The 27,196-nt window shown below is 40.3% G+C and overlaps 1 protein-coding gene across 1 annotated transcript in view; it reads right to left on the bottom strand.

Annotated features, from left to right (window-relative positions):
- The window catches only part of lama5 (laminin, alpha 5), a 120,516-nt gene extending 93,919 nt beyond the window's left edge, over positions 1–26,597 (bottom strand). The window contains 2 exon segments of the mRNA XM_044210147.1: positions 19,465–19,617; positions 26,065–26,597. Of these exon segments, the coding sequence (XP_044066082.1) occupies positions 19,465–19,617; positions 26,065–26,370 (459 nt within the window). The 5' untranslated portion in view covers positions 26,371–26,597.
- Positions 26,598–27,196: the final 599 nt, after the last annotated feature.

Below are 27,196 nucleotides of genomic sequence, written 5' to 3'. Positions count from 1 at the left end.
GACTGGGAGTGCTGAGGCTCCCCAGCTGTTGGCTTTAATGGAACCAGTCACAGTTGCTGCAGCTCCCAGCTTGTTTCCCTCAGTCACGAATAAACACCTCCTCTCTGTCTTCAAGTACAAATGTCTTTCTGTATCTCTGCTTTGACGGCAGGGTGACCTGCGGGTGTTCACAGGGTCACAAGTTCGGTCCCTGCCAACAGCTGATGGTGATTCATTAATGTGTCCAAACCCCAGGTTGGGGGGTTTCAGAGAGCTCTGTGACAAGGAACAAGTGTAGAGCTCAGAAATGACTAGAAACACACACATAACATCTGCCTCTCTATCCCAACACACACACACTCCCTCTCTTTCAGGTCGTCGCCATAGTTTCTCAGTGTGATGAGGTTTTAAATGTGGACTTTGGGCTGTGGAGTGCATCACGGTCAGGCACAGTCTCTGAACTCTGACTAAGCTTTATTAAGACACTGTTAACTGCTAGCTCTGCTGGACACACACAAACACACACACCCAAAGTTAGTCACTTATAGCTGATCATTTAGTCTGAACCCAGTATCGTCTGTTTCTTATTTTTAAAGGATTTCATACTCCAGGGACTTTACTCAAAGCTGTATATTATCTAAGGGATCAACAGGAGATTTAGGTAATGCTTCTGAACTTAGCTGATGACTCATGATTCAAACAATGATGCAACATTGCTAAATTAAAGAAACACAGACAAAAACCCATAAAACAGCAAGCAATTTGTGCATGAAAGGCTAAATGAAGTATGTAATCAATGGTGCTTTTTTCATGTCAGCAATTTTGCTGTAAGTTGAATCTCGTTTTGCACTTCAGATTCAGAAATCCAATATCATGACAAATACCATGATATAGAGCGAACAACGACACAGCAAGTAATGTAACAAACGTTAGCTACGTTGTGGGTTAGCAAACTGTCGCTAACTGACTTATCAGTTTTTAGACGTTGGCTTGTTTTTCAATCTTATAGTACTTTTACTGGTTTTTAACTGTGTCGATTTACAGTATCTACTCAGATCTACATCATTTGCAGGAAGGCCTTAAAATCAATATATTTCAATTCACAAACACTCTAAACTATTAGAAAGCTGTATATGCTACCAATCCACGTGTACACACCCTGCACAGACTGTGTGTGTGTGTGTCAAACAGATCAACCCCCACAACACACACACACACCTCCTTTCCACTCCCATTCAGCGTTTTATGACTTAACTATGAGAAAACACTCCCTTCTCTTTGCTGTCCTCCCTTCTCTCTCTGTCGACTTGTCCCTCCAACCCCCCCCCACTCCTCTATTTGCACGACGGGAAGACATTCCTGCAGCTACACAACTGTAAAGCCAGATTCAGAATGACAACGGCACTGCATCGAAAACACAGGTTCCTACTTCATTTCAGTGAGATCACTGCACTGTCACAGCGATGGTGCAGCCACAGAGGGCTCCAGCAAAATGCTGGGTAATCGCGGCTAAACTTCTGTTGAACAATCAAATATGCTGAAGATCGCACATCAAGAATATCTAATGTACCTTGTAGCATTGTACTAACTTGCTGCTTACAACTCTAGCATCAAGATAAAGGAGAAACATATTTACCATATATATATATATATATATATATATAAATTTCGCATGCATCTAAGAACAAACTGCTAGCTATTTCAAATCGGATATTTCTAACAAACTGCTAGGAAAAATAAAAGGATTTAGTGGTTTATCTTTGGTTATCTGAACTTATGTTGGGGCCATCGACAGCAGGTTCACTTTTTCCCAGTTTAATTAATTTCTCCATTTTTGTTCCAAACTCAAAAATCAAGGGGAATTAGAATAAGAATATTTAATTTTGTCACTGTACCAGTGCAAACAAACTACATATACTCATACTCCTTTTATAGGATTCAGTTTCAATACAAAAGTCCTTCCGTACTGAGAAGTGAGGGAAACATGGCTGTCAAATCTGCTACTTCTCAAAATATCACTGTACAATCTGTTAAAAACAGAGACAGCAAGAGTGAAAGTCACCATCTGACATCACCTAAAAATATATTAAAAAAACACCACTAAACCAGCCCATTGGCCTGTTGGGTCGGGTAAAACTTCTGTAACCAAAGAAAAGTCACAGGTTTGTACTTCCTCTGTGTGCCCTTTCTTTCCTCCCCTGCTGCTTTCTTTCATTCACCAGCAAAGAAAAGAGGAGAAACTCAAACAATCTGCTGGAGTTGACCTGGTTAAAACCAATATTTACTGTCACATTAACGAGGGCAAACCTCTCTCTTTGTCCTCTGTGTTTCTTCTCCTCCTCACACTGTGTTGCTTTAAGTCCCCCCGTTTCTTCACATTTTATCATATGTGTAGCTGCCTTTCTTCTTTCATTCACGGAAAACACAGATAAGTGAAATATGGGGAAAGATAACTGATGGACTGCAGATAGTTTTCATGGCAAACTGCATTCCAGCAACTTTTAAAAAGAGAAGAGAAAGGGAGAGAGAGGAACCCTGCCTTTAACACAGTGGCTAGAGAGAAATCAAATTGACGATAATTACATATTGAGCTTCTTCAGATTTTTTTAAACTTTTAAACTACTAGTTAAGCTTCATTTATTCAGAAATTCAATATTGCTGAGCTGAAGATCTCAATGTGAATGAATTTGAAAATGCCTGTTTTCCACTGAAAAACACACAAACGATGATTTCAACACATGAATCCACATTAGTGTGAATGACGCCTTAGAAGTGAAAACTTAATAACAAAGCATTTCTGTGCCATAGTACAGCCTCACAGAGCAGCCAGCAAGGCTTTGAGTTAAATGCTAACATCAGGATGCTAATATGCTAACAATGACAACACTAACATACTGGTGTTTAGCAGGTATAATGTTGACTATTGTCACTAACTTAGTTTAGCTTGTTAGCACGCTAACATTTGCTAATTAGCACTAAACGCAAAGCACAGCTGTGGCTGATGGGAATGTCAGTAGTTTTGCAGGTATTTGACAAATTAAAATTTTGACCTGATGATGGTGCTAGAGGAAAAGTCCGAGGATCACCAAAGTCCATTTGATTCATCCTCTGGGGACTATCAATGTACAAAATTTTATGGCAAGCCATTCAACAGTTGTTGAGCTGTTTCAGTCTGGACCCAAAGTGGTGGATCGACCGACAGGCCGACATTGCCATCCCTTTAGTCACGTCGTTAATGTGGCCAAAAAGACAAAAGACGGGATGAAATTTAACTAGCTGGCTGACTACAGCAGCAAAGACCAGGAAAATAATGGAAAGCTGGACAATACTGCAGAATAAATGTACAGATAAAGTTTGGATCAATGCCTCACACTTTAAGATTTTTGTCTTTGACAGACTAAGATGCAAAAATACCAGCTGGTTTATTCATTTTCGACCCAAAATCCCCCATACACATTAAGAAAAAAGAAAAAGCACCAGTATATTTTAACAAGCCTGGTTTAGAGGTTCTGTTTCTCTTCAGGTTGGTAATTTATCAAATCCAAATCAGATGAGGCTTAAATGTGAAAGGGTAAAAATAAGTAATTGGACGTTTTACAGTAAACACAATATGAGAGTTAAATCCAGCTCATCTGACTCCAGTTCCTTTATCACACTAAATGAGCTCATTGTGTGATAGCGGGCAGACATTAGCATCAGTCTATTCTTAGTCTGGCTTGGCAGAGCAGGAAGAAAACCGCTCAAAGTCACTGGTGTCCTTCAGGAAAGACGATCCTGGCACAGAAAGTGTTTTTCTGTCTGGGTTTTGTCTAGGGAGGAAGCTGCACACACTCCTCACACACTGCTGCTGGACATCCATAACATTACCAATACAGGATCGTTGTGGGTTCAGCAAAGAGTTCGGTGAAGAATGTGTTTAGCCTAGCTTAGCACAAAGACTGGAAGCAGGGGGAAACTGCTAGCATAGCTCCAGCAACAGTTCCAAAGCTGTCTAATTTACACATTGTATGTTTACATGTGTATTTAAAACGGTTAGAAAAAAAAAATACATTTTGGTTTAAGGAACAGTTAGCTTAAACATTTTCTAACACATTTTCTAAACAACAGCTGGTCTCAGTTGCCCCCACATCACTCACTTTGCTAATTTTGAACAAAACCCAGGTAATCCTTAAGTGTACTGATGACTAGCTTACTAGCCAACAAGATACAAAATGTAACTAAAAGAAGTTTGAGCAGCTTGAAGGAGGTTTTTCCCTCTTTTGATGGAGGCTAGCTGTCCCCCCTGTTTCCAGTCTTTGTGCTAAGCTAGGCTAAACACATCCAGGACCAATCACTTTACTGAACGCATATGAAACTGACAGAAAACTTCTCATCTAACTCCTGGTAAGAAAGCAAGAAGCTTATTTTCCACATTTCAGAGTATTTGTTTGATATCAATCTTCTCGTCATACTCACGTACAACACACACCTGGCACGCTGCGGAAGCGTCGCGTTATTTTACATGAACAAAAATTATGCATTGAGTTGCATTTTCTATCCTGCAATCTTAAAATTGCTAATAGCAGTAATGATTTTGCAAGATTAGTTTTATTTTTATGCGATAATTAAAAAAAAAAGTTTTTACTGTGTATATCTGATTTTGGAATATGTTACTATGTTACTGAAACATTTTGACCTGCATAAGACATCAGCTCCACCTTCTCAACAACAATACAAACTTGACTCATGCCTCAACCAGAGTAAAAGTGGGTTAAAGGAGTGTTCGTGTGTAGAACATTGGTCTAATATGGTTTTGCCCTCTGAGAATGTGTCAAGACCTTGAAAAAGCTAAACATCCTTTGAATAACAAACACTGAATGTACTTGTCCATGGAAAGATCACATGTCCTTAAAAAGAGAGGAAAACTCCTTCAGGAGGACATTTCTCTCTCAGCAAAGACGTTTTTTGAATTGTAGAAAAAGGAACTGAATTTCTGGAAGCTTCATGAAACAAAGTACAGGAATATAGACGCGTATGCTGTTTGTTTGCATGCACCTCAAGTGACTGATTAACAAATGTAATCTCCTTTTTTAATTAATTTCCCATTGACTCCCATTGATTCCCATTTCCTCTGTTTCCCTGTGAAGGATCTAATACACTTCATCAGCTATTCACAACCAACTTTCCTCCATGTTTGTTCTCTGCAGTCTTTCTGATTGGGCCAAACACTCTTAGTGACACAATGGTGTGATAAAGGGCCCATTGAGAAGTATTCTGAATGCTAAGTCATTGGGAGGGCTCAGGACCACTGCTGCATCAAAAGGAGGTTGTGAGGGCGAGCAAACACCGCAGGACAATGGGACTGAGCTGAATGGACGTTCAGAGTCCCTCTGCCTGGAGGAGAGAGCCAACATGTCTGAACCAGATCGCAGAGTAATTAAAACCATGCTCCCGTATTGCCCATCATGAAGGTCCTGTTCAGCTTTTAGCCTACAAAACGTCAGAAAAAACCCAAAACCCAAAGATTATCAATTTACAATAATAAAAAAACAGAGAAAAGCAGCAACTCCTCACATTTTAGAAGCTGGAACCAGGTCATGTTTGGCATTTTTGCTTGATATATGAAAACAATTAATGGGTTATCAATATTGTTGACTTTCACGTAACTATTCTCTGTTTCTAGATGTCTTTGTATTGTAATGGGAAGTAATGAGACAACTGGCAAATATACATTTCTCTTTCTTTTCTTTTTATTTTCCCCACTTTCATGGTCTGTCTTTCTAGAAGCCACATCTTTTAAAAGTCAGACACTTGTACGGCTTTTCAAACATTTACATAATTAATTTCTTCAGTGAGTAGAGCCAATGCTCTACCCCTCCATTTCTAGCTCCTTCCATTACTGTAGTTAATTTTTCCATGCAAGTCCATCCATTATCTTTCATTCTCTTAGTTCATCTGTCCTTTCTCTCTTTGCCCTCCAGTAGCAGGACAGGAGGAAACTCCCAGCTGTCTGTCTCTGTGATAACACAGAGCTAAACGGAGAAGAGATGGATGGGCAGCAGAAGAGAGAGAAGAAAGGATAGGTGGATGGAAACGTGAAATACGACAGGAATGAAAAAGATACAAAGAGAAGATTTAGTGAGAGAGGAGGTGATAAAGATTAAAAGATAAGTTCTGTGTTGACAAGGTGAACAGGGCAACCAACGGACAAGAGACACAGAGAGCAAGTGGGTACGTTTAAGAGAGAAAGGGTGTGTGTATATGTGTGTGAATTAGGGCGGCAAGTTCAAAGCAGCAGGAAATGAAGAACTGAAGAGCCTGACAATGACCTTTGACCTGTGACCGATCAACAGGTTGGAACAGACATCATGCATGAAGAGGGAGTGACACACACACACACACACACACACACACACACACACACACACACACACACACACAGTCATAAATTGGGTCATCAAAGCAGCATTAACAGAGTTATGTGTTGGGATATAATGAATCAAATCAAATAGAATAAAACCATTGCTGTTGTAGCATTTGGACATAAGGAGAGAGCATTATGACAAATACATACATTCAAACACACACACACACACACAACCAAAACCAAACCACTGAAGGGCAACAACAAGAGCAGGAGACGCCCTCTTATAATCACTTCCTCTGCTTTGATAATGACACACACACACACACACACACACACACACACACACACACACACTCAGAGCATTTGACATTTCAATCAAAGATAGAGTATGAATGGCTTCTTTTTCTGTCATTCCCAGATGGAGTCCTTCTCTACTTCCCTCTCCCCTTCCTGTCCTCCTCCTCTTCCTCCTCCTACAATTTTTTCTCACATTCAATCGCTCCTTCCCCAATTCACTCTCTCCAGTTAATTCCTACAGCCTCAGCTGCATCCACGTCCTCTCTCCATTTTCTCCTTCTCCCCCTGTTCAGGTTTCTCTTTTTAGGTTTTCATTCTACAACCTTTTCTGTCCATCCGTCACACATTTTTGTCTTTCCATTCTTCTTCGCAGGAGGATGGAAAGTATAGTTCGATCAGAGAATCAGGACTGAATAAGCATTGCAGAATCTCATTTCAACACAATAGGGTACTACTGTACAGTGGAGTTATTGGAGTTAAGTTTTACGCTACTATATTGGAGTTTGAGACTACTGTACTGGGTTTTAGGAAGTTTTTAGGCTAGCATACTGGAGTTTTGGTCGGTGCTCTGCACAGAGTAACCTTTTTTCGACATAAATAATGTGAACTCACCTCTGGAAAACCAGCTGTCAATAGTTCAAACTTTAAGGCCCCTAAATTGGAGTTATTGTTTACCAAAGGTGAATTAGAGGCAACTAAACTGCATTTCTAGGCAACTGTTCAGAGGTTTTAGGCTATTAAGCCTAGAAATTTTGTATGAGAAGTTTCAACCTTCACTAACATTTACCAGATGGAGCTGCAGACAACTGACCATAATCATGTAGTGCAATCACACAATCATGCTTTTTTACTGCTTGCTTTTTCATTTGTATCTATTTAAATTCATTCAATGGGTGGTATCACATTTCAGCAGAAACTGTGGTTCAAGTGAAAGTCAGATAAAAAGTTTTTGCTCAGGCAGAAGTGAAGATATGAAGTTGTTAAAATAATGGCTGAAAGAGGAAATGTTCAACAGAAAATTAACATTCATAAGTATAAATACAACCTACAACAGATTAATAAACTCCAAAACAAGGCACAGACAAAAAATAGCACAGAAATATTGTTTCACATATTTCAGCAAGCTGAAGTTGACTTGGCTCCAAGTGTCGAGATACTAGTCTGATCCATCATGTGTTATGTCAGAATTGACAAATTACATTTATCTTTCCCTGTCAAAAGAATGAGAAAAACTTCAAGAAACTATGATGCTGCATTTCTCTTAATTTGTCAAAATAACAAACAGTTAGGGTGTGTCAACCTGCCAATATCAACACACTCTGATATCAGCTACAACAACATACAGAAGCAGACGGATAAGAATGACCTCTGAAATATCAGCCAACTATATCGGACTACCAGCCCTCATTCCTTTCCTCCCTGCCTCCATGCATCCATCATCCCTTCTTTATTCTGGTTTAGATGTGACATCAGCTTCATCCCTTTTGCCTCTTTCTCTCTCTTCACTCAAAGCTGAATCACTCCTATTAAGGTCAGATTTGTCTCTCTCGCTCTCCACCTCTTTTTCTCCCCCTCTTTGCTCATTTTCCTGCCCAGTACACATAATGAATGACTGAAAAATGTGCACTGTGTGTCAGCGTTTGTGTGTTTGTGTGAGATGACACAGTTTCAGAGGCAACGTTTAACCCTGAACGAGAGGGACAGATGGGAAAAGCAGAAAGATGAAGGCCGATGAGTAGATGGTGCCAGAAATAAGTCACTGAAGAGGATGGAGTGGAGGGAGGAATGAATGACTGCAACTGTTGACCCTCAAAATGACAGCCAAGGAGCTAAAGAGGACAAAAGGATTTAAATCAAGAAATAGAAAGAGGACCACTATTAAAAGACGTGACAAAAACGTGTGGTTGACTGAGTCATTGTGGAAATGAAGAAAAAAAGAAAGAGGAAAATTGACTACCCAGAAATACATCACTTTGTGAAGACTTAATGACGATGATAACATATAAATCATCTCTAAGGCTCACAATGTAGTACATTCAAACTTGAAAAATTATGAAATGACAGAAGGAGCAACTCATCTGTAGCTAAAAAACATTTTTTTTAAAAGCAATGGCACTGACGAGAGACCAGAAGACACACTGAAGTTACATAAAGCAAAATATTTTTATATTATCACTGAATCTAATGGATGGTTATGTAAAAGTGTTGCTGGTACTGCTGATCCCACTGTGAATCAACACTTATACCTATGGTACATCTGTCAGCTCACTGTTTTACTTCACTGGACTGACAAAACCAACACAAAACTGCTTTATATAAAACTGTGGCCACATGAGATTACACACGCTAACTATAATATCCTACATGTTCAGTGGCAAATTGCAGAAAGCCGAACTAAATGAGTGACTGGTGAATAAATTAAAACATTTATCAAGTGGGAACCACATTTTTCGAAGTAATCAACAGAGCAAACAAGACCTAAAAGACCAGTAATTACTGACAGAAACACAACTTCAATGGGGTATTCATGTTGCTCTGTTTCTGCTGGATGTGTAAACAGAACTGTCTGCTAACACATTAGCTATAATAACTTAAGCTAAATACTCATTGCTGTCTGTTTGTTTTGGAGGCTTTTCACCCTTTTGGCCAAAATAACTCGGTATTGCAAATAATCAATAAAAAAACAAAACATTTCCACTAATTATTTGTGCCGTTTTTAAATACGTAGCCAGCGCAAGTGTGCTAAAGCTTGCTGAATTACATACACTCCACCTAGGGTTGCACCTACCGATTATTTTCGTCATCAATTAATCTGTGGATCTTTTTTTCCATTAATTGATTAATCTTTTGGCCTATAAAATGAATGAATGAAAATAGTGAAAAATACCCATACCCATTAATTTCCCAAAGCCCAAGATCATTTTTTTTAATTCCTTGTTTTGACCAACCAACAGTCCAAAAGCTAAAGATAATCAATTAACTATCATATGAAAGAAAGAAAAGCAGCAAAATCTCACAAACATGGGGCTGGAACTACAGAGTATTTGGCATTTTTGCTTGAAAATTATTTAAATGATTAATCACTTGTCAAAAGAGTTGCAGATTATTTTCTGTCCATCAACTAAATGATTAATCGACTAATCGTTTCAGCTCTAACTCTTTGGATTATTTATTGTTTGTAAACAATGGTACACCACAGTATCTTGTTGGCTACTGCAAACTACAAACATCAGTATATACTGTAAATTTCATATTATTAGTGTACAATATATAATTGGGATACACAGACCATGCTAACATTTTAGCATACCCGTTGTTGAGTCCATGCTAATCCTTTAGTATGTAGTGTTTAGTGACAGCTAGCTGCTAACCTGCTCTACAATAAGACAGATTTCAGCGATTAAAGCTGTTAAAAAGCTGCCTTTTTTTTGGCCTGAAGATTCATAAAGAAGTATTGATGGAAAACTAAAACATGAGAAATTAATAACTGAATACAGCTAGTGTAGGTTTAATTCTGGACCTTTTGCATTAGTAGCTAACAATGTGCTTTAACTGTACAGATTCTAAACAAGAAGAGACTGACAAAGAAGACTTTAGGAAGGAAAATGGGTGACAGGCGAATGGGAGAGAGATGTTTGATGTCCATCATATCTCCCCTCTTTTTCTTTTTTTCCATCATTCCTATGTCAGTCATCCACTGTACAGAAGAGTCTTTGTGGCTAGACAGAGTAAGATAGATACGAATAGAGATAGAGGAAGTGAATGGAAAGATGGGGACGATGCAAGGGTGTGAGGGAAATACGACAAATAAGAATTGATATCTTGAAGTCTCACACACACACACACACACACACACAGAGTGTGTGAAAAACAAACAAACACTGGAATTATCTGTACAGAGCCAGACCACAGACAAAACACACACACAGGCAGAGTGTGGTTCCCATGCTTGTCGTAAATAGCAAAATTGGCAGAGAATACACTGATTATAATCAGCACACACGCAAGTGCGCGCGCACACACACACACACACACACACACACACACACACACACACATCCATACAAAACACATACACAGAAGTGATCTCAGGCTACTTCTGCTCACCTACAGGCGGGCGGAGAGGATACCACATAATGTTACGGTCCGTCATGTTGTAATCCATGAAATTGTCTTTTTGTTCTACTCAGCCTTCTGAGTCGAACAACTGCCAGTTATCAGGTGGTAAAATCCATTTCCTAATACCCATAAGCCCCTGTGTTAGGGGGTCATTTCCTGGTGTTGGCTTAGATTATGCTGTATCGCATCACAGTTTATTTGTTGTAGGACTCGAATTTCAGACATCTACTATTGTCTGTTGCTGCTCGACTGTGGTTGGCATTGTATTCACTTGATTAAATATTGGTGGTATTGGACTTCTGACTATTGCAGTATTATATTGTCTGTATTATACAGATACTGGACATATTATTAACCTATGATTGGATGTTTTGTTTGTCGTAATTGCTGTTATTCCCCATCTCTGTCTCCTATGCCACCTTAGCAGACCAAGAAGGGCGATCTCTCTTTGAGTTGCCTTTTTGAAGATTTCTAAGGAACTGACGATTGTCGTTATTTCTTGTCTTTTTTAAAGGCCTACCCAAAGTGATCTCACTGACATAAAAACTACAGCTGACGACCAGCAACATGTACATACCTTCTTCACCTTCCGTGAGGAAATAACTGCTCAACGGTCTTATTAATAATAAAAAAACATTATAGAAAGACAAAACAAAGAAACTATTCTACAGGCTTCACTTCAATGTGAATATGTTTAAACAGGCCAGTATTATGCTCAGTTTTCATGACACTATCTGTCTAAACTGTTTGCTGTATGCTCAGAATACAAATTAAGAATATGTCTGATAAAAAGTTGCACCTGGCTGTTGCTCTTCACTGGCATTACCAGTAGCACATAGTCGTCTGCTGGTGGAAGAAGAAAATAACAGGCAGAGATGAAAAATAAGCTGAAACCACACTAAATGAAAAATCTACAGGTGATGATCAGCCACAAATGCTCAATGATGGCCCAACAGGCCCAACTCAGGCTGGGTGAGGGAAGTGTTGCTCATGTGGACCTGTTTGGTCCACTGAGACATATGAGATTTGTATGTAATATTAAGCTTCACTTGACATCAAACTAAAGATATTTTTAGAGGTAAACTGCTTTGAACATGGTGCGAGCTCAGCTTTACACCCAAAAAGCGTGTCAGAAATCGTCGGGATTTTCCAAATATAAACCTCTGCCCTGCAGCTCAGAGCCGGCTGACTGACGTTCAAACCACATCAATAGCAGGAAGCATTCAATCGGGAGCAGTTGGCAGCGTGCTCGCTCTTACGCATGGTGAACAATAGAGCTACCTCAACACTGCATGTGGGTGTGTGTGTATCTGTGTATGCGTCTTTCTTGGTGTTTGTCCTGTAGGGAAACCGGCCAACACACCAGGAAATTAAGAGCATATAACAGTGAGAAACATTTGAATCTCTCTAGTAAGAAACTGCCGTCCAGCTCCAGTCAAGTCCATCTTTAATATACTTGAAAAGCATTTTGTGTTTTAATGTTTGATTTATTTCACAGTTGGGTTGGGCCCACTTTGAAGGCTGTTTAAAGAGTCAGTTCACCCAAATTTAAAAAAAGAAAAACATATTTTCTCACTTTTGGTTTTATTTCTCCATGTTTTGAGATAACTCCAAGATCTCCAGCCCAATACGATGGAGGTGAAAAGAATTTCATTGATGGTGCTTACAGCATTGAAAAATTTCAGTTAAGAAATTTGATAGCCACTTGTCTTTCCAAAAACAATGTCCACAATATTCTGGATATTTCACAGACTTCTACAGTTTTTCTACACTATTTCTTTAGTAGAAAGTGGTTCAAATAAAACTGTTGCACGACATGTAGAGCTGCAACGATTAGTCGATTCATCAATTCGTCTAATGGCAAATATTTTGATAATCGATTCATCATTTCCGCAATTTTTCAAGCAAAAATGCCAAACATTCTCTGGTTACAGCTTCTGAAATGTGATGATTTGCTATTTGCTACTTAGTTGCAGCCAGAATGACATGTTGCTGCTGAATTTTTAAAATTATTTAAGCACCAAAAAACTAAATCGCATTGCATAAGGTCGGACAATGTGGTGGACTGTCTATTTTGCTATTGCGGACAGTGTGTGTGTGTGTGGGTCGTGACTTATTGTTATATACAGTGACAGTGCCTCTTCCCGTTTTGAGGAAGCACATTTCTGTTGAACCTTGTATTTACTTATATTGCAAATTAAACTTGTTTATTTTTGTTCATACAACAGTTTTTCTCTTTTCAAAACCCGGGGTTATAAATGAATATAACCAATATAACCTGGCCTCAGGGACATAAGGATCAAATGGCTCCACTGAGTTATGATTGTGGTGCTTTCTACTCCTTCATTTTGGTGAACTAACCCTTAAGTATCTTCTGCAATGAACTAAAAACACATCAAATCGCTGAAACTGCAGAAAACTTAATGCAGCTCTGCAGACTTTGACAAGTGTCGTGACAAGGAGACACATTTTTTACTCAAGGAGGGAGGATTATGGAGAAGAGAAGCCCTCACCTGAAGAACATGTACACACACACACATTCCCAACTGAAGCCTATATTGTGCTCTAATAATAGGCTGCTGAAACAGACAAACATTCCCCTGTCATCTCCTCCTCCTCCTCGTTCCATGCCCTCACCCTCCTTCCTCTTCTTCATTTCCGTTTTCTTCTCCACTTAAAACCTCCTTCCTGTCTTCCTCTTTTCCATGTTCTAGCCCTCCTTCCTCTCCTCCTCCCTTCCTGGGAGTTTTGTTTCACCTTGACTTCATACTGGATTTCTCCCTCCCTTCATGTCATCTATTATTGGTCTCCTTGTTTTTTCCCCATCTCCAACCCCTCCTCCTCCTCTTCACCTCCTCCATCGCCCCCCTCCCCTTTACCTGTCATTACAGAATCCTTCCACGATCACACACCTGAGGAATTAAACTGCACACACACATCTGAGCACCGAGCGAAAACACACACCAACATTACATTGCGCTTAGATCACACAGCCTATGTACAAGACAACGGTGAATTGTGTTGAACTGGGTATGACCTCATTGGATGATTCATATTCTTCCTACAGTTCATCAGGTAGCTGTCATTCCTCTTCCATCTCTTTCCCTCCGCCTTCTCTGCCTTTCCCAGTGTGCAGATGAAACAGGAATAGACAAGGAGCCAGACAGGTACAGATAGAGATTTAGATGTATTTACTATAGACATGGAAAAATAATGAGGTGAGATGTTTCATCATGTTTTAGTGCATTTCAAACTGAGACAAGTGAAATGAGCTGTACCCAAGTTTAGAGAAATTCATTTCTGAGATTTCTGCTGCCCCCTCAGTACAACAGGAGTAAAAGTAGAGGTGTGGAAATTTCTCGATTCTAAGATGCATCGCGATGCAGACGGGGAAGATTCTGCATTGATGCAGCCTACACAAAATTATAGCCTAATAACGTTGATTGTTGATTTCCGGCCTCGGCTGGAAAATAAAGTTACATCGTTACGTTGCAACGGCGCTCTCTTGCATTGAATTGTGGGTGACCGTTACTTTTATATGTTGGGAGATATGGCGGAGGGAGGCAGAGATCAACAGCGAGTGAAAAAAAACGCAGCCAGTATTTTGAAAGTGGATATCTGGGCACATTTCGGATTTTAACTTACTGGGAAGCAAGAACTGGACAAAAATTAAATACTTTGGTAATACAACGAATTTGAGGAGCCACGTTAGCCGTTTTCACCCTGAGCTAACGTCTGCAACCACAAAGAATACAGCGAGCCTAGCTAATCAGCCAAGAACTGAGGAGGCGCTGTCAATTTTGCCGTCCAACTCAGAGAGGTTTATGTACTGAGGTAGGTCACAGATACTGGTACTGAAAAGATGCAGCTTTTTATATTATAGACTGTTGTAGTCTGATTTTTGAAAGCACTTTATAAATAAAAAGGGAGTTCAGATTTATCTGACTACTTGTATTGATTGATGAAAAAGTAGCCATGTGCAGTAATATAGAAAATTGAGGATGTTACATTGAGATGCATCGAGAATCATCGTGCATTCGAATCACTGACAGGTGAATCGTAATTGAATTGTGAGGCCAGTGAAGATTCACACCAAGTGAAAGGAAGATTGTTGATTGTTGAAGGATGACATTTGAAAAACTCAACAGCAACATGTCTTTCCAGAAACAGAGAGTTTCATATTCTTATCCTAAACCTCTCTTACTTTTTTCTGAGTTGGATTCAGCAAGGACATGAAGGAGAAGAAGTTAGAGATGGAGGTGACTTAGAGGAGGAAGAGTAGAAAGTGAATGAAAAGCGAAAACATTGCAGAGGAGAAAACAGCAGAGTGGGTTCTCACTTTCGAAGAAAGAAACGAAAAAAAGCGAGCAGAGGTAATGAGGAAGAGGATAACGGTGAGAGCAGAGATTGCAGAAGAAAGAAGACAGGAAGGTCTATATCGAGCTGTGTGTTATCTGTATAAGATAGGCAGAATGGGTGGAACAGATATAGAAAGACTGGAGGAGGAGAGGAAGGGGTGTGTGTGAACTGATGCTCCTTATTTAAAAGTCTCACCAAACAGACGGTAGAAAAGTTAGGACAAGAAGGAATTGGAGGACAGGGAGAAAGGAAATAAGAGAGAATTAGAGTAGAAAGATGTAGAAATGTGTGTATAAGTGCAACACTGCACTTCTTCAGATTGTTGGGAGGGTGCAGTCTGTGCTTGGTACACCTGCTGCAGTAATGCTCTGATATACTGATACCGATAGTGACTGTACAGTGTATTTACTGCCAACTGAATTCCACACCATGAGAATTTAATCTGCTCTTTTTTTTATCTAAATGTTCACAGAGCACGCACATTTTTTAAGCTGCTTCACCTTCTGAACTCGCCTTCACCTGTCAACACCTCAGAATAATGTACAGACCGATGTGCTTCAAGTGCTTGCTCAAGGGCACCGCAGCAGTCTTAAAACCATAATGCTGTTGCATATTAGGTGACCTATGTACATTAAAAACAGTTTCTGTGCCAGTGTCTTTTTAAAACTATGTGTTTCTGCTTTCGGTTATACTCATTCTGTCATGGCGACTCTGGCCTCAGCTTACATAAAAATGGTTCCACGCAGTTAGGTACAGAGATTTTAAATTTGGGAAAAGGAGAGCACTGGTATCGGCTCAGTACTGTGTATCGGCAGATACCCCGAGTTGATGTATCTGAACTGGTATTAGGAGAAAAAAGTTGCATCCATATTTATGGACCCAGCTTTCTGCATGTGGACTTTATTATGTTGAAACAGGAAAGGGCCTTCCTCAAACTGTTTGTACAGTACACTATTGTCTTAAATATCATATATTATGTTGTAGCATTAAGATTTCTATCAATTGGAACTAGGGGGACGAGCCCAAAACATTTGTTACAACATTAGTTTGGCAAACACACATATTCACTTTCTTGCCGAGAGTTTGATGAGAAGAACAACACAACTTTCATGTCTGTGCGCTAAATAAGAAGCTACCTAACTAACTTAGCACAAAGAGAGAGAGAGAGAGAGAGAGAGAGAGAGAGAGAGAGAGAGAGAGAGAGAGAGAGAGGGGAATTGGGGGTAATTTAACAAGCCTTCCCCTCTGCAGGTTGAGACAGGTTAACTTACATTCCAATCTCTCCCTCCTCTTTCATTCAGGCAGAGGTAGGGGTGTGTGTGTGGTGGGGTCTTCAACACACTCTCTGAGCCCTGTCACTGACACACACACACACACACACACTCGTAAACCCTGGCCTTCGCCCACCTACATTCTTTGAAGACAAAACTGCAACCTGGTAACTAGAGACCCTCCCCCTCGTCTCCCTCTCCTTGAAGCTGTCTTCTTAGCGTCGATGCCACCCAGAAAACAATTTGATGCGATGTAGATTGTAAACATTGTGATACCGATAAAGTGTCCTTCTCCTCTGAGACACTGCAGAAATGCAGCGTCAAAATCAAAGTTTAAAACAAAGTCCATGTTCAGCTGCTACCAGCTGGGTTTATACAATTAGGACCTAAATATCTTTCTGATATAAGTTCTGGACAGTTTTTAATTGTTTTTAAAATCAAACTATACTGTGCTACAATGAAGACTTTGCAGTCATTTGAAAACTGAACATGCAGGTCATGCAAGTGTACCAAAACCATATACATAACAATAATGTTGACAAGAAAACTTATGCAAGACGACCAGCTGACTAAATATACATATATTCAGATTACAAATGGAACCAGATTATATTTGGTGTCTTTGCTTAAAAGGGGCACTCCTACGGTTTAGTACTGCACTTCCATAAAGTTGAGAGATATATATTTTTTTAAAGTTTGGTGAAAGTCGAAGCAGCAGAGGCAGAAATATAGAGTTTTAGTCCCTAGTAGAGGTCAAAATGCTAGATTCTACAATTTCCTAATGAATTAATTGACAATTCAATCAAACTATATATATATATATATATATATATATATATATATATATATATATATATATATATATATATATATATATATATATATATATATATATATACATACAGATATATAACAGCCAATATAACAAGAAATGTATTAATCATAATTGATCACTGAATATACTATATTATAATGGCACAGTGGTAAAAAAGATGTCATCCAAAATGACTGTGAGAGCAGAGCTGGGCTCTGATAGTATTCATTTTGTTCTTTAAAAAACGTTTATTCATTCTTTTATTACTGCCACAAGGTAAACAGGCTTATAAAAGGCTTTTACAAGATAACACACACACACACACACACACACACACACACACACACACACACACACACACACACTCAGTGACAGTCACAGTTCCCTGCTTCTCTATTGAGACATTCAACCCTGAGAGAGAGAGGAAGGGAAGAAAGTAAAGAGTGATGACAAAAGGGACGCTAGATGGAAGAGGGAAGGGAAACTGAATGCCATGACAGAAAACACACTTGGTCAAGGACACAAGTACACACACACACACACACACACACAGTGAATGTCTCTGCACTGAATAAGGAGGGCACTCGAGCAGGAGAGCCTGGCACAAAAGAGTCGCATTCAGAAACATAAAAGGTTGTTCAAGAGCGACGTTCAAAAACACAAAAAGGTTAACTTGGAGCACAGGGGGACAGAGTGAAGCTTTTGAAGCTGTAGTGCGTATGTGTGTGAGTGTATGAGTGTGTCCCTGTGTTTGAGAAACTTTACGAACATGCCACACATCTTTATGAGAGCGTGTGTCATTCTGATGGATTCACTACAACACCAGTTCCAACAACCGAGCCTCCTGCCAAGAACAACATCTCTAAATATATTCCGACTGAAGCCTTAACTGTTTGAATTGTCATGTGGGTCTCTGAGCTTTGGGAGGCTGATTTATCACTGAGGTTAGCTGCTAAACCAGTTAATGGGCCCAGATTAACTTTACATTCATTATCAAAGAGGGCAAGGTTGAACAGTTGAGGCAGTGAGGTACCAAGCAGAATAAGAGTTTACCAGCAGCCAGCAGATGTTTGTGAGGGCGACTTTACTACAAACTGCTGAAATCCAATCAGCTTCATTTATAGTTTAATAAAACAGCTGAGATTAATTGAGATGTTGGAACCTACCAGTGATAATGGCTGGCATATGAAGATTTTAACATTTCCAGCACAAGTGGCAAGTCTTTGAGAATTTCAGCTGTAGAAATGTACGCTGCAATTCTATGAAACACGCTGATATTTATAATCCTGAAACATTCTGTCAAGCTGAACTCCTAGAAAACACTCAGCACGCTTTAAATGGGAGTGGAACACCTTTGCATGTGTCCTGAAAATATGGAAGACGTTCCACAGTCATCAAAGACTACTGCGACTTTTACTGTTCTAAAATCCTAGCGAACGCAGCACATTCAGCAATTCCAGAAACAAGCAGCGGTGTAACATGGCAATTTTTAGGCTCATGACCCATCAAAATCATGACCATCTCATGGGGCGGAACCTCTGGGAACCATAAACCACAGAAATTCAAGCTTAAATAGGCTAGGAGTTATCTCCCCTTTGCTGCATATCGTTTCATCCTTGAATCCAAGAGAATGTTCTGAAATTCAAAATTCAGAGGGAACCCCGACATACCAGAAATCACGTAAAAAAAAAAAAACATTCTGACATTCTGGAAACTATGGACACCAATCACTGTGTCCGAAATGTCTCCCTTCGCTCATTCACTACCCCTTACATAAAAGACACTCAGTAGTTTGCTCTATATGGAGCACTGTAATTTTCACATTGATAAAAAGTGATGCATTGCATTGTGGGGTTGTTAGCAGAAAGTATATATACTATATTCAACGGCGGACAGTAAATACAGTGCACTATATAGTAAATACGGAGTGATTTTGGACACAGCCATGCTTAAAATGCACTTTGAACATGTATCCTGACTAGTTGGAAAACATTCTGTAGAACATTTCCATTCTGAAGTCCCTGAGAACGCAACACATTCAAGAATTCTAGATAAGAAACAGTTCAGTGTAACAAGGCAACGCTTTCGGTCAACAATGACGTTCCACAATAATCTGGAACCTTTGAAAACATTTTGACACTCCAGCAAAATACTGCAGAAGAGTAAAAGCAGAGCAGAATGGAACCGCATACTGTGCTCCATCAAGTGACAACCATAAATGTGTGTGTGTGTGTGTGTGTGTGTGTGTGTTCCAGTAGTGTATATTTAATGAGTCTTACCTGTCCGAGGTTCAGGGTGACGTTCACCTCGTTGAACTCTGTGCTGCGGGACAGAGGCGGGCTCTGCCACCATCGCTCCGTCCCGTCGATGGCGTTGGTGATGGGATGGGCGCGATCGCTGTCGCCCTGGCTGCAGATGTCACAGTACTGGCCCTGAGAAGACAGAGATAGAGATGTACCAAAGTTTGAATCTTTATTTGAGCATATGAGGTTTCAAAAGGCTCTATGGCAGGACACTGAAACTTCACTATGTACAGTATCAAATTGAAAAGCCATACTTGAGACCTTGAGGAAATAGCTTTTCCCAAGTTGTCTCAGTGAGAACAGCTTTCTCGTGAAACTGATATCAAAGAAGCGTCCTCAGAGTTTGAAATGCGTCTGCTGTTCACGCCGTATTTTCACTTAAGACTACGCCACAGGAGAGTAGGAGCTAGTCAGTGCGACACCTGCTGTAGTCTTGGGTTGGAATGAAACCTTGCAGTCTCTCTCAAAATACCTAAATCTCAATGAAAAAAGGCACTCCATCACATTTTACACTTTGTTGTCTCTCTTATTTACAGATCTACTGTGGAGATTGAATTTCAGGATCTTGCTCAGAGACACTTAGTGAATGACACACACTGGTTATTGCTGCCTTTGACCCTTCAGTCTTTAAGTTACAGTCTAGCCTCTCTAACCTCCCAAAAGCAGTACAATGTTTCAGAGTCACAGTAAACTCCTATGAAAAGAAGAGATTTCTTTCACAACTGTTTGTCCCTGAAGCTACCTGGCTCAAGTTTCTTATATTCCAACAGAGACCTGACTTCACTCAGGTTACTGTACCAGTGAGGCTCTAGCTTGTATTGTATTTCTGCTAGTAGGTTTTAATGTGTCATAAATCTTGTCTCTGTGTCTTAGTCTGACTGTTTTGTGCTAAATTCACACAGTTTACAGTCTGATTTGCCAGCATGAAAAAAAGGAAATTTCATTAGCATTTACATTCTCTGTCACTCCAGCTCACTCGAACCCATCCCACCAGTAATGCAAAATAATGCACTTTTGCTGCTATAAGGCACTACATCTATCAAGTAGTGTATAGTAGTATTATCTCACTCCAAGAAAATTCTACAAAGACAAAATTCAGTAATTTTCTCTTACATTTGAATTTGTCACTTCTTCATTACTATTATTTCCAAATGCCAAGAACACAAGTTTAAAGGCCGATTTACCCTTAAAAAGAACATGATTAGGCAATGGGCACCACATTAGTAAAATCAAGTTGTATAAAATAAAACTTTATTTATAGATATATATTATTTTAGCCTCAAAAGTAACCAATCGCTGCACAAAGCAGGCCTCACTGTCAGGTATTTGTTTTTGGAAAGTTACAAAAATTGAGATGCAGCCCCCCCCTGTCCAAATGTCTGAAAGGAGCTTTTCAGCACGCTCAGACTGGCTGCACAGCAGTTCTGACATTAGCTGCTTCAACAGCATTGGAAGTATTTAAAAAGGATCGTACCAGTGTTTTTTGCCAAGCCTAAAATCCGTCCAGGTGATATTAGACTTTAAATCCAGGTTAAAAACATTTATGTTCTGCACTGCCTTTGACTTGCCCTCCTAACCTGTATTTCTGTCTCCGTTCTAAACTTTTTAATTTCCCTTTAAAAAGGTTTCTATTCTTTCAAATTGCATGAAATATGCTATACAAATAAAATGCCTTGCCTTACTACAAACCACATATATACTTTACATTTTTGCTGACCATAGTGTTTTAGATTTTTAGTGCTTTTCCAACCATCAAAGCAGCCGCTGACTTCCAAGCCACACAACGACAACATGCCATTAACATAACAATAAAACTAGCCATGATGTTCAGCAGGATGAATAACATATTTCCAGCACGTTTCAAGTCTCTGCCTGGTGATTTTCACACCATAGCGGAATGAATAAAGGACAAATGGCTGCCTAACAGGTAGGTTCTGTAGGTAGGTAAACATGTTCCAAAATCCTAAACACTGTGGTATGCTTAATAATTTGTGCTTAAGCACAGATGTGGACATGTACGCTTGAAGTGGCCTCTACACCTCTTTGGCTCCTAAAGCCGTTTTTCATTCTTAGCTAATCCAGTTTGGTTGTCTGAGCGTTTAACCCAACCACTGCTGGCTATGTAAGCGTTAGCATAAACTAAACAAGTGTTAACCTGAACAAAAGCCCGGGTTCGGAGATGTTATCACTGCAGGTCACTGAGGTCAGAGGTCACTGCTCACTATCTGACTGCACCCCCTCTCCTGTCCCCTGTCTTTTTCTCTGCCCTTCCGAGAGATCCCACGTCAATCAACCTTACAGATTCTCAGTTTTTCTGTGGATCTTGTACAGCCTCAGATTAGTTATCTGTGCACTTAAAATTACAAATCAATCCCTAAAATTTGTCATGTGTGTGAAATGTGTGTTCCAGTTAAATTACTATTACTCATCAGTCTCGCCAATGACCACTTGGATTGAATTCAGTTTTATTTTGATCCTTAACTCTTACTTTAAAAAAAAGAAGGTATTTTCCACTTAATATTTTTCTTTTCTACATCCCTTTGTGATCTCTCTTTCGCATTCTTCTTTCTATCCTTTATCTCTGTATTCGTAATCAACTACTTATCTCTTTCAATATTAATTGCTCTCATGTTGTACGTCAAATCTGAGACCACAGACCAGTTCACAGCACCTTGAAAACAATAAAGATGGCAGGAAATCACCTCCAATTAGCAGCTAAATGTAGGGAAATGAAGGTGACCAACCATCATCTGAAGGTGCTTCTCAGTTCAAAACAGTTTAAGTTGGTTGTGCTGACATAAAGAGCAGATTTCCTACCCAGGTATGTGACATCTTTAAAGAACAAGGCAGGTGTTTAGTGTAGTGAGATGTCAGGGAGTGTGCTTCTGTATTTCTGCCTGGCTGTCAAACTGTCTTTCACACTATGTCTTTCTCTTTTTCTCCCTTTTCTTTTACAAAGCAAATTCCATCCTCTCTTGTCACTTCCTTTCAAAATCAAACATATCAACAAAAAGGCCACCTGGAAATAAACATGTAGAGCACATTCTCCTCTCCTCCCTCCTCCGCCTTTAGGCGAATAAGAAAATCTCTCTGCCTCTCTCTAAATGAGGAATCTATGCCCTCAGGGCAGAGCCAAAGCGTTTGTCAGTCAGCACTGACCATTATGTAATCTATCTTTAACAACACAACATACTGCTTTTCTCATACCTCCTCTGTTTCTTACTTTCCCTCTCCTTGTACCTATCTCCTTGTCTTTCTTCCTCTCTGTTTCACAATGTCCTGCATCAGTATTTCATGATACTTCACCAGAATTAAAGCTGCATGCACTGGGTCACAGTTTGAGGTGAAAACGCACCTGTTTTTACAGCCTAAATTCCCAGTGACACAAGCATCCTATCACCAGTAACTGCGCTCATGGATTAATGCTGATTACATTTAACTGGTACAATCTCTGGTGATCAACCTAAAGAACTGTCACCTAAACAGCAGGACCAAGACAAAGCTGAATTCACCAGCAGCAGCTCAACCTCTTCACCACATCCACCCTACGGAGAAGAAATCTAGTTTGCTGAGATCTTCTTGGAGCAGTTTTAGGTAATTAAGTCCACTGAACATTCAACAGATATGGCTGGCTGCCACTTTTGCAGCTTTAAACTACTCTCATAGCGCTCCAAATTAGCCAAAACACACCCTTAAATTTATGATTTCAATTCAGTTTTATAAACAGCAAAAACCAAAAAATCACTACTTGAAAATTTTGGAAGTGTGCTTTATATGTTTTCAGTATCTATTGTGCTGGCAAACAAAAGTCCCAGGTTAGTGTAGTGTAGGCTATTTGTGTCAAGATTTCTGGGTAACCTCAAAATACAAACATTTACTTCTTAGTGCCATCTGGGGCCACCAATGTGCAAAATGACTCCTTACTTACACACAGCAGTGCTTTGAGCTAAATGCTAACATCGACATGCTAACATGCTTACAATGACAATGCTAATATGCTGCTGTTTAGCAGGTATAACTTCTACCATGTTCACCATCTTAGTTTAGCATGTTTGTTTGCTAACATTTGCTAATTAACAGTAAACACAAAGTGCAGCTGAGGCTGATGGGAATGTCGTTAGTTTTGCAGGTATTTGGTCGTAAACCAAAGTGTTGGACATTAAACATTAAACTTTGACCGGATGAAAAGTCAAAGAATCCAAGTTATTATAATTCACCCCTAGGGGAACATAAATGTTTGTACCAAATTTCATGGCAATCCATCCAATAGTTGTCAAGATATTTCACTCTGGACAGAAGTGGTGGACCGACCGACACACACACACACACACTCCTCTAGTCCTCCTCCTGCTGTTTTTAATTAATAAAAACACTCTCACGTCTTGCTGTCAAATCAAAACAGGATTAACCTCAACACAGAAAAGTGTGTTTGTTTTCTATTTTGTGTGTGTGTGTGTGTGTGTGTGTGTGTGTGTGTGTTGTTCAGGGGGTGCAGTAACCCAACAAGTGGGCTGAGCCACAATAGCCCAGCAAAGTGGGCTAAACCTCTTAGCCTGAACACATAATGCACCATTCCTTGAGCTAATGACCAGATTTCTTGGGTTCATTTTGGAGATTTCCTGAGCTAATTATGCACCAACGTCGCCACTTCAACCAAACTGCTGTGAGCAGGCAGATCAGAGAAAGACCGGATGAAAACTCAGATGAGAGAATATTCGTCCTAATCCTCAGTGCGGAGAAGCTGAAGTGGGTAAAATGTGGTCGGGATCACGTCTGCATTTGGGGAGAATGAATCTCACAACACAAATACTGCAGATCATTTACCAGCTGAATTTAGGCTAATTACTCAACAAAATAGACAATTATTTCTTTTGTTCTTCCAATATAAGGTGGAATTAGTTTTTGTCTGTGTAGTGCTTAAATTAGATATTCTAATATACAACTTGAAAGCCCCAAACACCCCTCAGGGCACATGTTGTGTTTAATCTGTCTGCTGGTCATTCTCTACCTTTACTGATCAATCTCATATCTTTACCTCACCAACTTTACACCGTTATGTCTGACCGGATTTCAGTTCAAAAGGTACTTACTAGCATGCATGTTACTTGTTTTGCAAACACTAAACATGAGCTTAAACAAAAATAACACCGGGATTTAGAAATGACAGAATTTCTCTGTTCCTTTCTGTCTTACAGTAAGAATGACCAACACCAGCAGAGGAAACAGCACTCTGTCTCTGTCTCGATGATCTCGCGGTAACAGAGCGGATAAACTCGGTCTGATTGGACGACACGGGTCAGTCACCACGAGGAATGTGGGGAACAGGTGAGAGAGAGAGAGAGAGAGAGAGAAAGGGGGCAATAAGCCTGTTATCGCCCAGAGGGTTGCTTTAATGGTTAACCCATGAAACTGCAATAATCCTTTGTGTGTCAACTAGTGATACCTGGAGGCTAACTTGTCAAACACATGATGGGCCTGCTGTTGGTTTTTACAAACTCATCATCACGTTAAAAACTCATCTATAAAACACACGTAAAGCATGATGGGAAATCCTCATCCTCAGTGTCCACTCTAAGTGAAATGTTGCCTGTCCTTATATAAGTGGCCTGTGTTAAGCGTTGCCAAGTCCTAAAAAGCAGCGCATGAAATAATGACTTGGCAGAGCAGTTGGAGATTCCTGCACACTGCTGACGCCCTCTGTTCGACTCTCTGCTCTGAATGCAGTGAAGTGTGTGGGCTGGCATCCGCACAAGGTCTAACAAAACAAAACTGGAATGAAACTGCTGCAAAACACCAACAGTGAAAAGAGCAACAGTGACTGTGTAGAACATTTTAAAAGTACTATAAAATGTGAATATCATAGTTTTACCTCATGGGATAAAAATGGCATTACAAACCCTAAAGCTGACACAATTAAGTCCTTAAAGTAGACTGATATAGCAATAGTATAGCTGCAAATTAATTAAGATAGGAAACGTAGCTATAAGCTCATTATAAGTCCCTACAAATATTAAAGGAATGCAACCTGAGTGTTTAATGCTACCAAACAGAAGTACTATAGGAACATCAGTCACTGTGAGCCTATTGAGCACCACAGACACACTCAGACCGACAGGAATACCATACACTAAAATTTTAACAATGCAAAAAATGCAATTAAGCTAAAATGAACACTGAATCTCTCACTGGCCATGCACCACAAACATACCACTGGGATACTACACGAGTGTTACTGCAGTTATGTGGGTCGAAATTATGAGCACCTATTGTTATATCATACAAATACTACAGGAGTGTTGTGACGTGACTGGAAGAGATACAGATGCAATTCAGCGTGATGAGGTCACTTTAAACTCACTGCTGAGCACCGCACACGAGCTCCAAGTCCCTAGAGGAACAATAACCTATAGGTGTATTATATTATGGAGCATTAAGCTATCATGGGGGGTAAAACTGCAATTAACCCTGTGCTGTATGTTAAGGAGTATGTTAGGAAATAAAATCTCCATTAGGTTCAGGAAAGTCACTGACTCACTGCTGAGCAACATAAGTTTCATAAAGCTTTGTCCCGCTCACCTGGATGGTCTGGCTCGGGTCTCCGGACACCGGGCCTCCGACCAGCTTGCAGTACAGGTCTTGCACGGTCCTGCCGGTGTCTTCCTCCCCGCAGGTCGCAGAGGCGGTGATCTTGGTGCCCTCGGCCAGGTTGAAGTAGGGCGGGTGCAGGCTGTATCCGTTCACCCCGTTGATGGAAAGCTCCTGCGCCGACACCAAGTGGCAGCAGGTCACGAACAGCGGCCACAGCAGCAGCGCGACCCGCGTCTGGGTGCGCCGGGCCGGGGAGAGCGCAGCGCCGAGCGGCGCCGGTCCGCTCACCATCATCTCCACCTGTTCGCGCGGTCCGCTCCGAGCAAAAAAGCTTGAGGAATAAATGAATCTGAGTGTAAAGAGAGATGAGCCGTTAACTTCTGTAGGACACAAGCATTTGGAGGGAAATGCGTTGCAAACTACAGCAGAGGAAGGAAGGGAAGTTAGTGTGCAGTCCTGGAGAGCGGTGCGTCGAGGTTTCTGTCCTCTCTCTCTCTGTGTCGCTCCACCAGGCACCTACTCCAACTCACCTCCCCCTCTCTGTGTTGGCCCGTCCCCAGTGGTTGCAGGGAGGAGGGCACAGCTTCTATCAATGCTTAGTGTTTGGTTACATCATTCTCTTTAATCATCACGGTTCATTAATTGGCTTAAATGAATGGCATTTTAAATGGAGAGTTTGGATTCACTGGTTAATTTGATATACAGTTCATTTCATTTTTTAATGGTTTTTGGGAATTTATTTCTCCCTTTCCTTACCCACTTCCTTCCTCCCTTTTCTCTCTCATTCCTCCCCTTTTCCTTCCTTCTTTAGTCTCCTTTCTTTCCTTCCCTGAGGTGCCTCCTCCCTTAACCCTCCTTCTTCCCTTATCTTTTCCTTCCTTTGGCCTACTGTTCCATTTCCTTTCTTCTTCCTCCTGTTTTGTCCTCCCCATCACTCCATCTTATGAGTGTTAAATAAATACATTTCTTTCTCTCCTTGTTTCTTTTTTGCCCTTGACTCTCATTAATTTCACACTCCTGCATCCCACCCACCAAGTGGCAAAACAACAAATGGGGAATCAAGCCACACAAACACACAGAGAATGGGCATCCAGGCTGTCCCTGCAACACACAAGCAAAT

This window comes from Siniperca chuatsi, linkage group LG10, assembly GCF_020085105.1.
Source record: "Siniperca chuatsi isolate FFG_IHB_CAS linkage group LG10, ASM2008510v1, whole genome shotgun sequence".
Taxonomy (NCBI): Eukaryota; Metazoa; Chordata; class Actinopteri; order Centrarchiformes; family Sinipercidae; genus Siniperca; species Siniperca chuatsi.
Note: the sequence above shows the minus strand (reverse complement) of the source record. Positions and strands in the feature narration are given on the sequence as shown.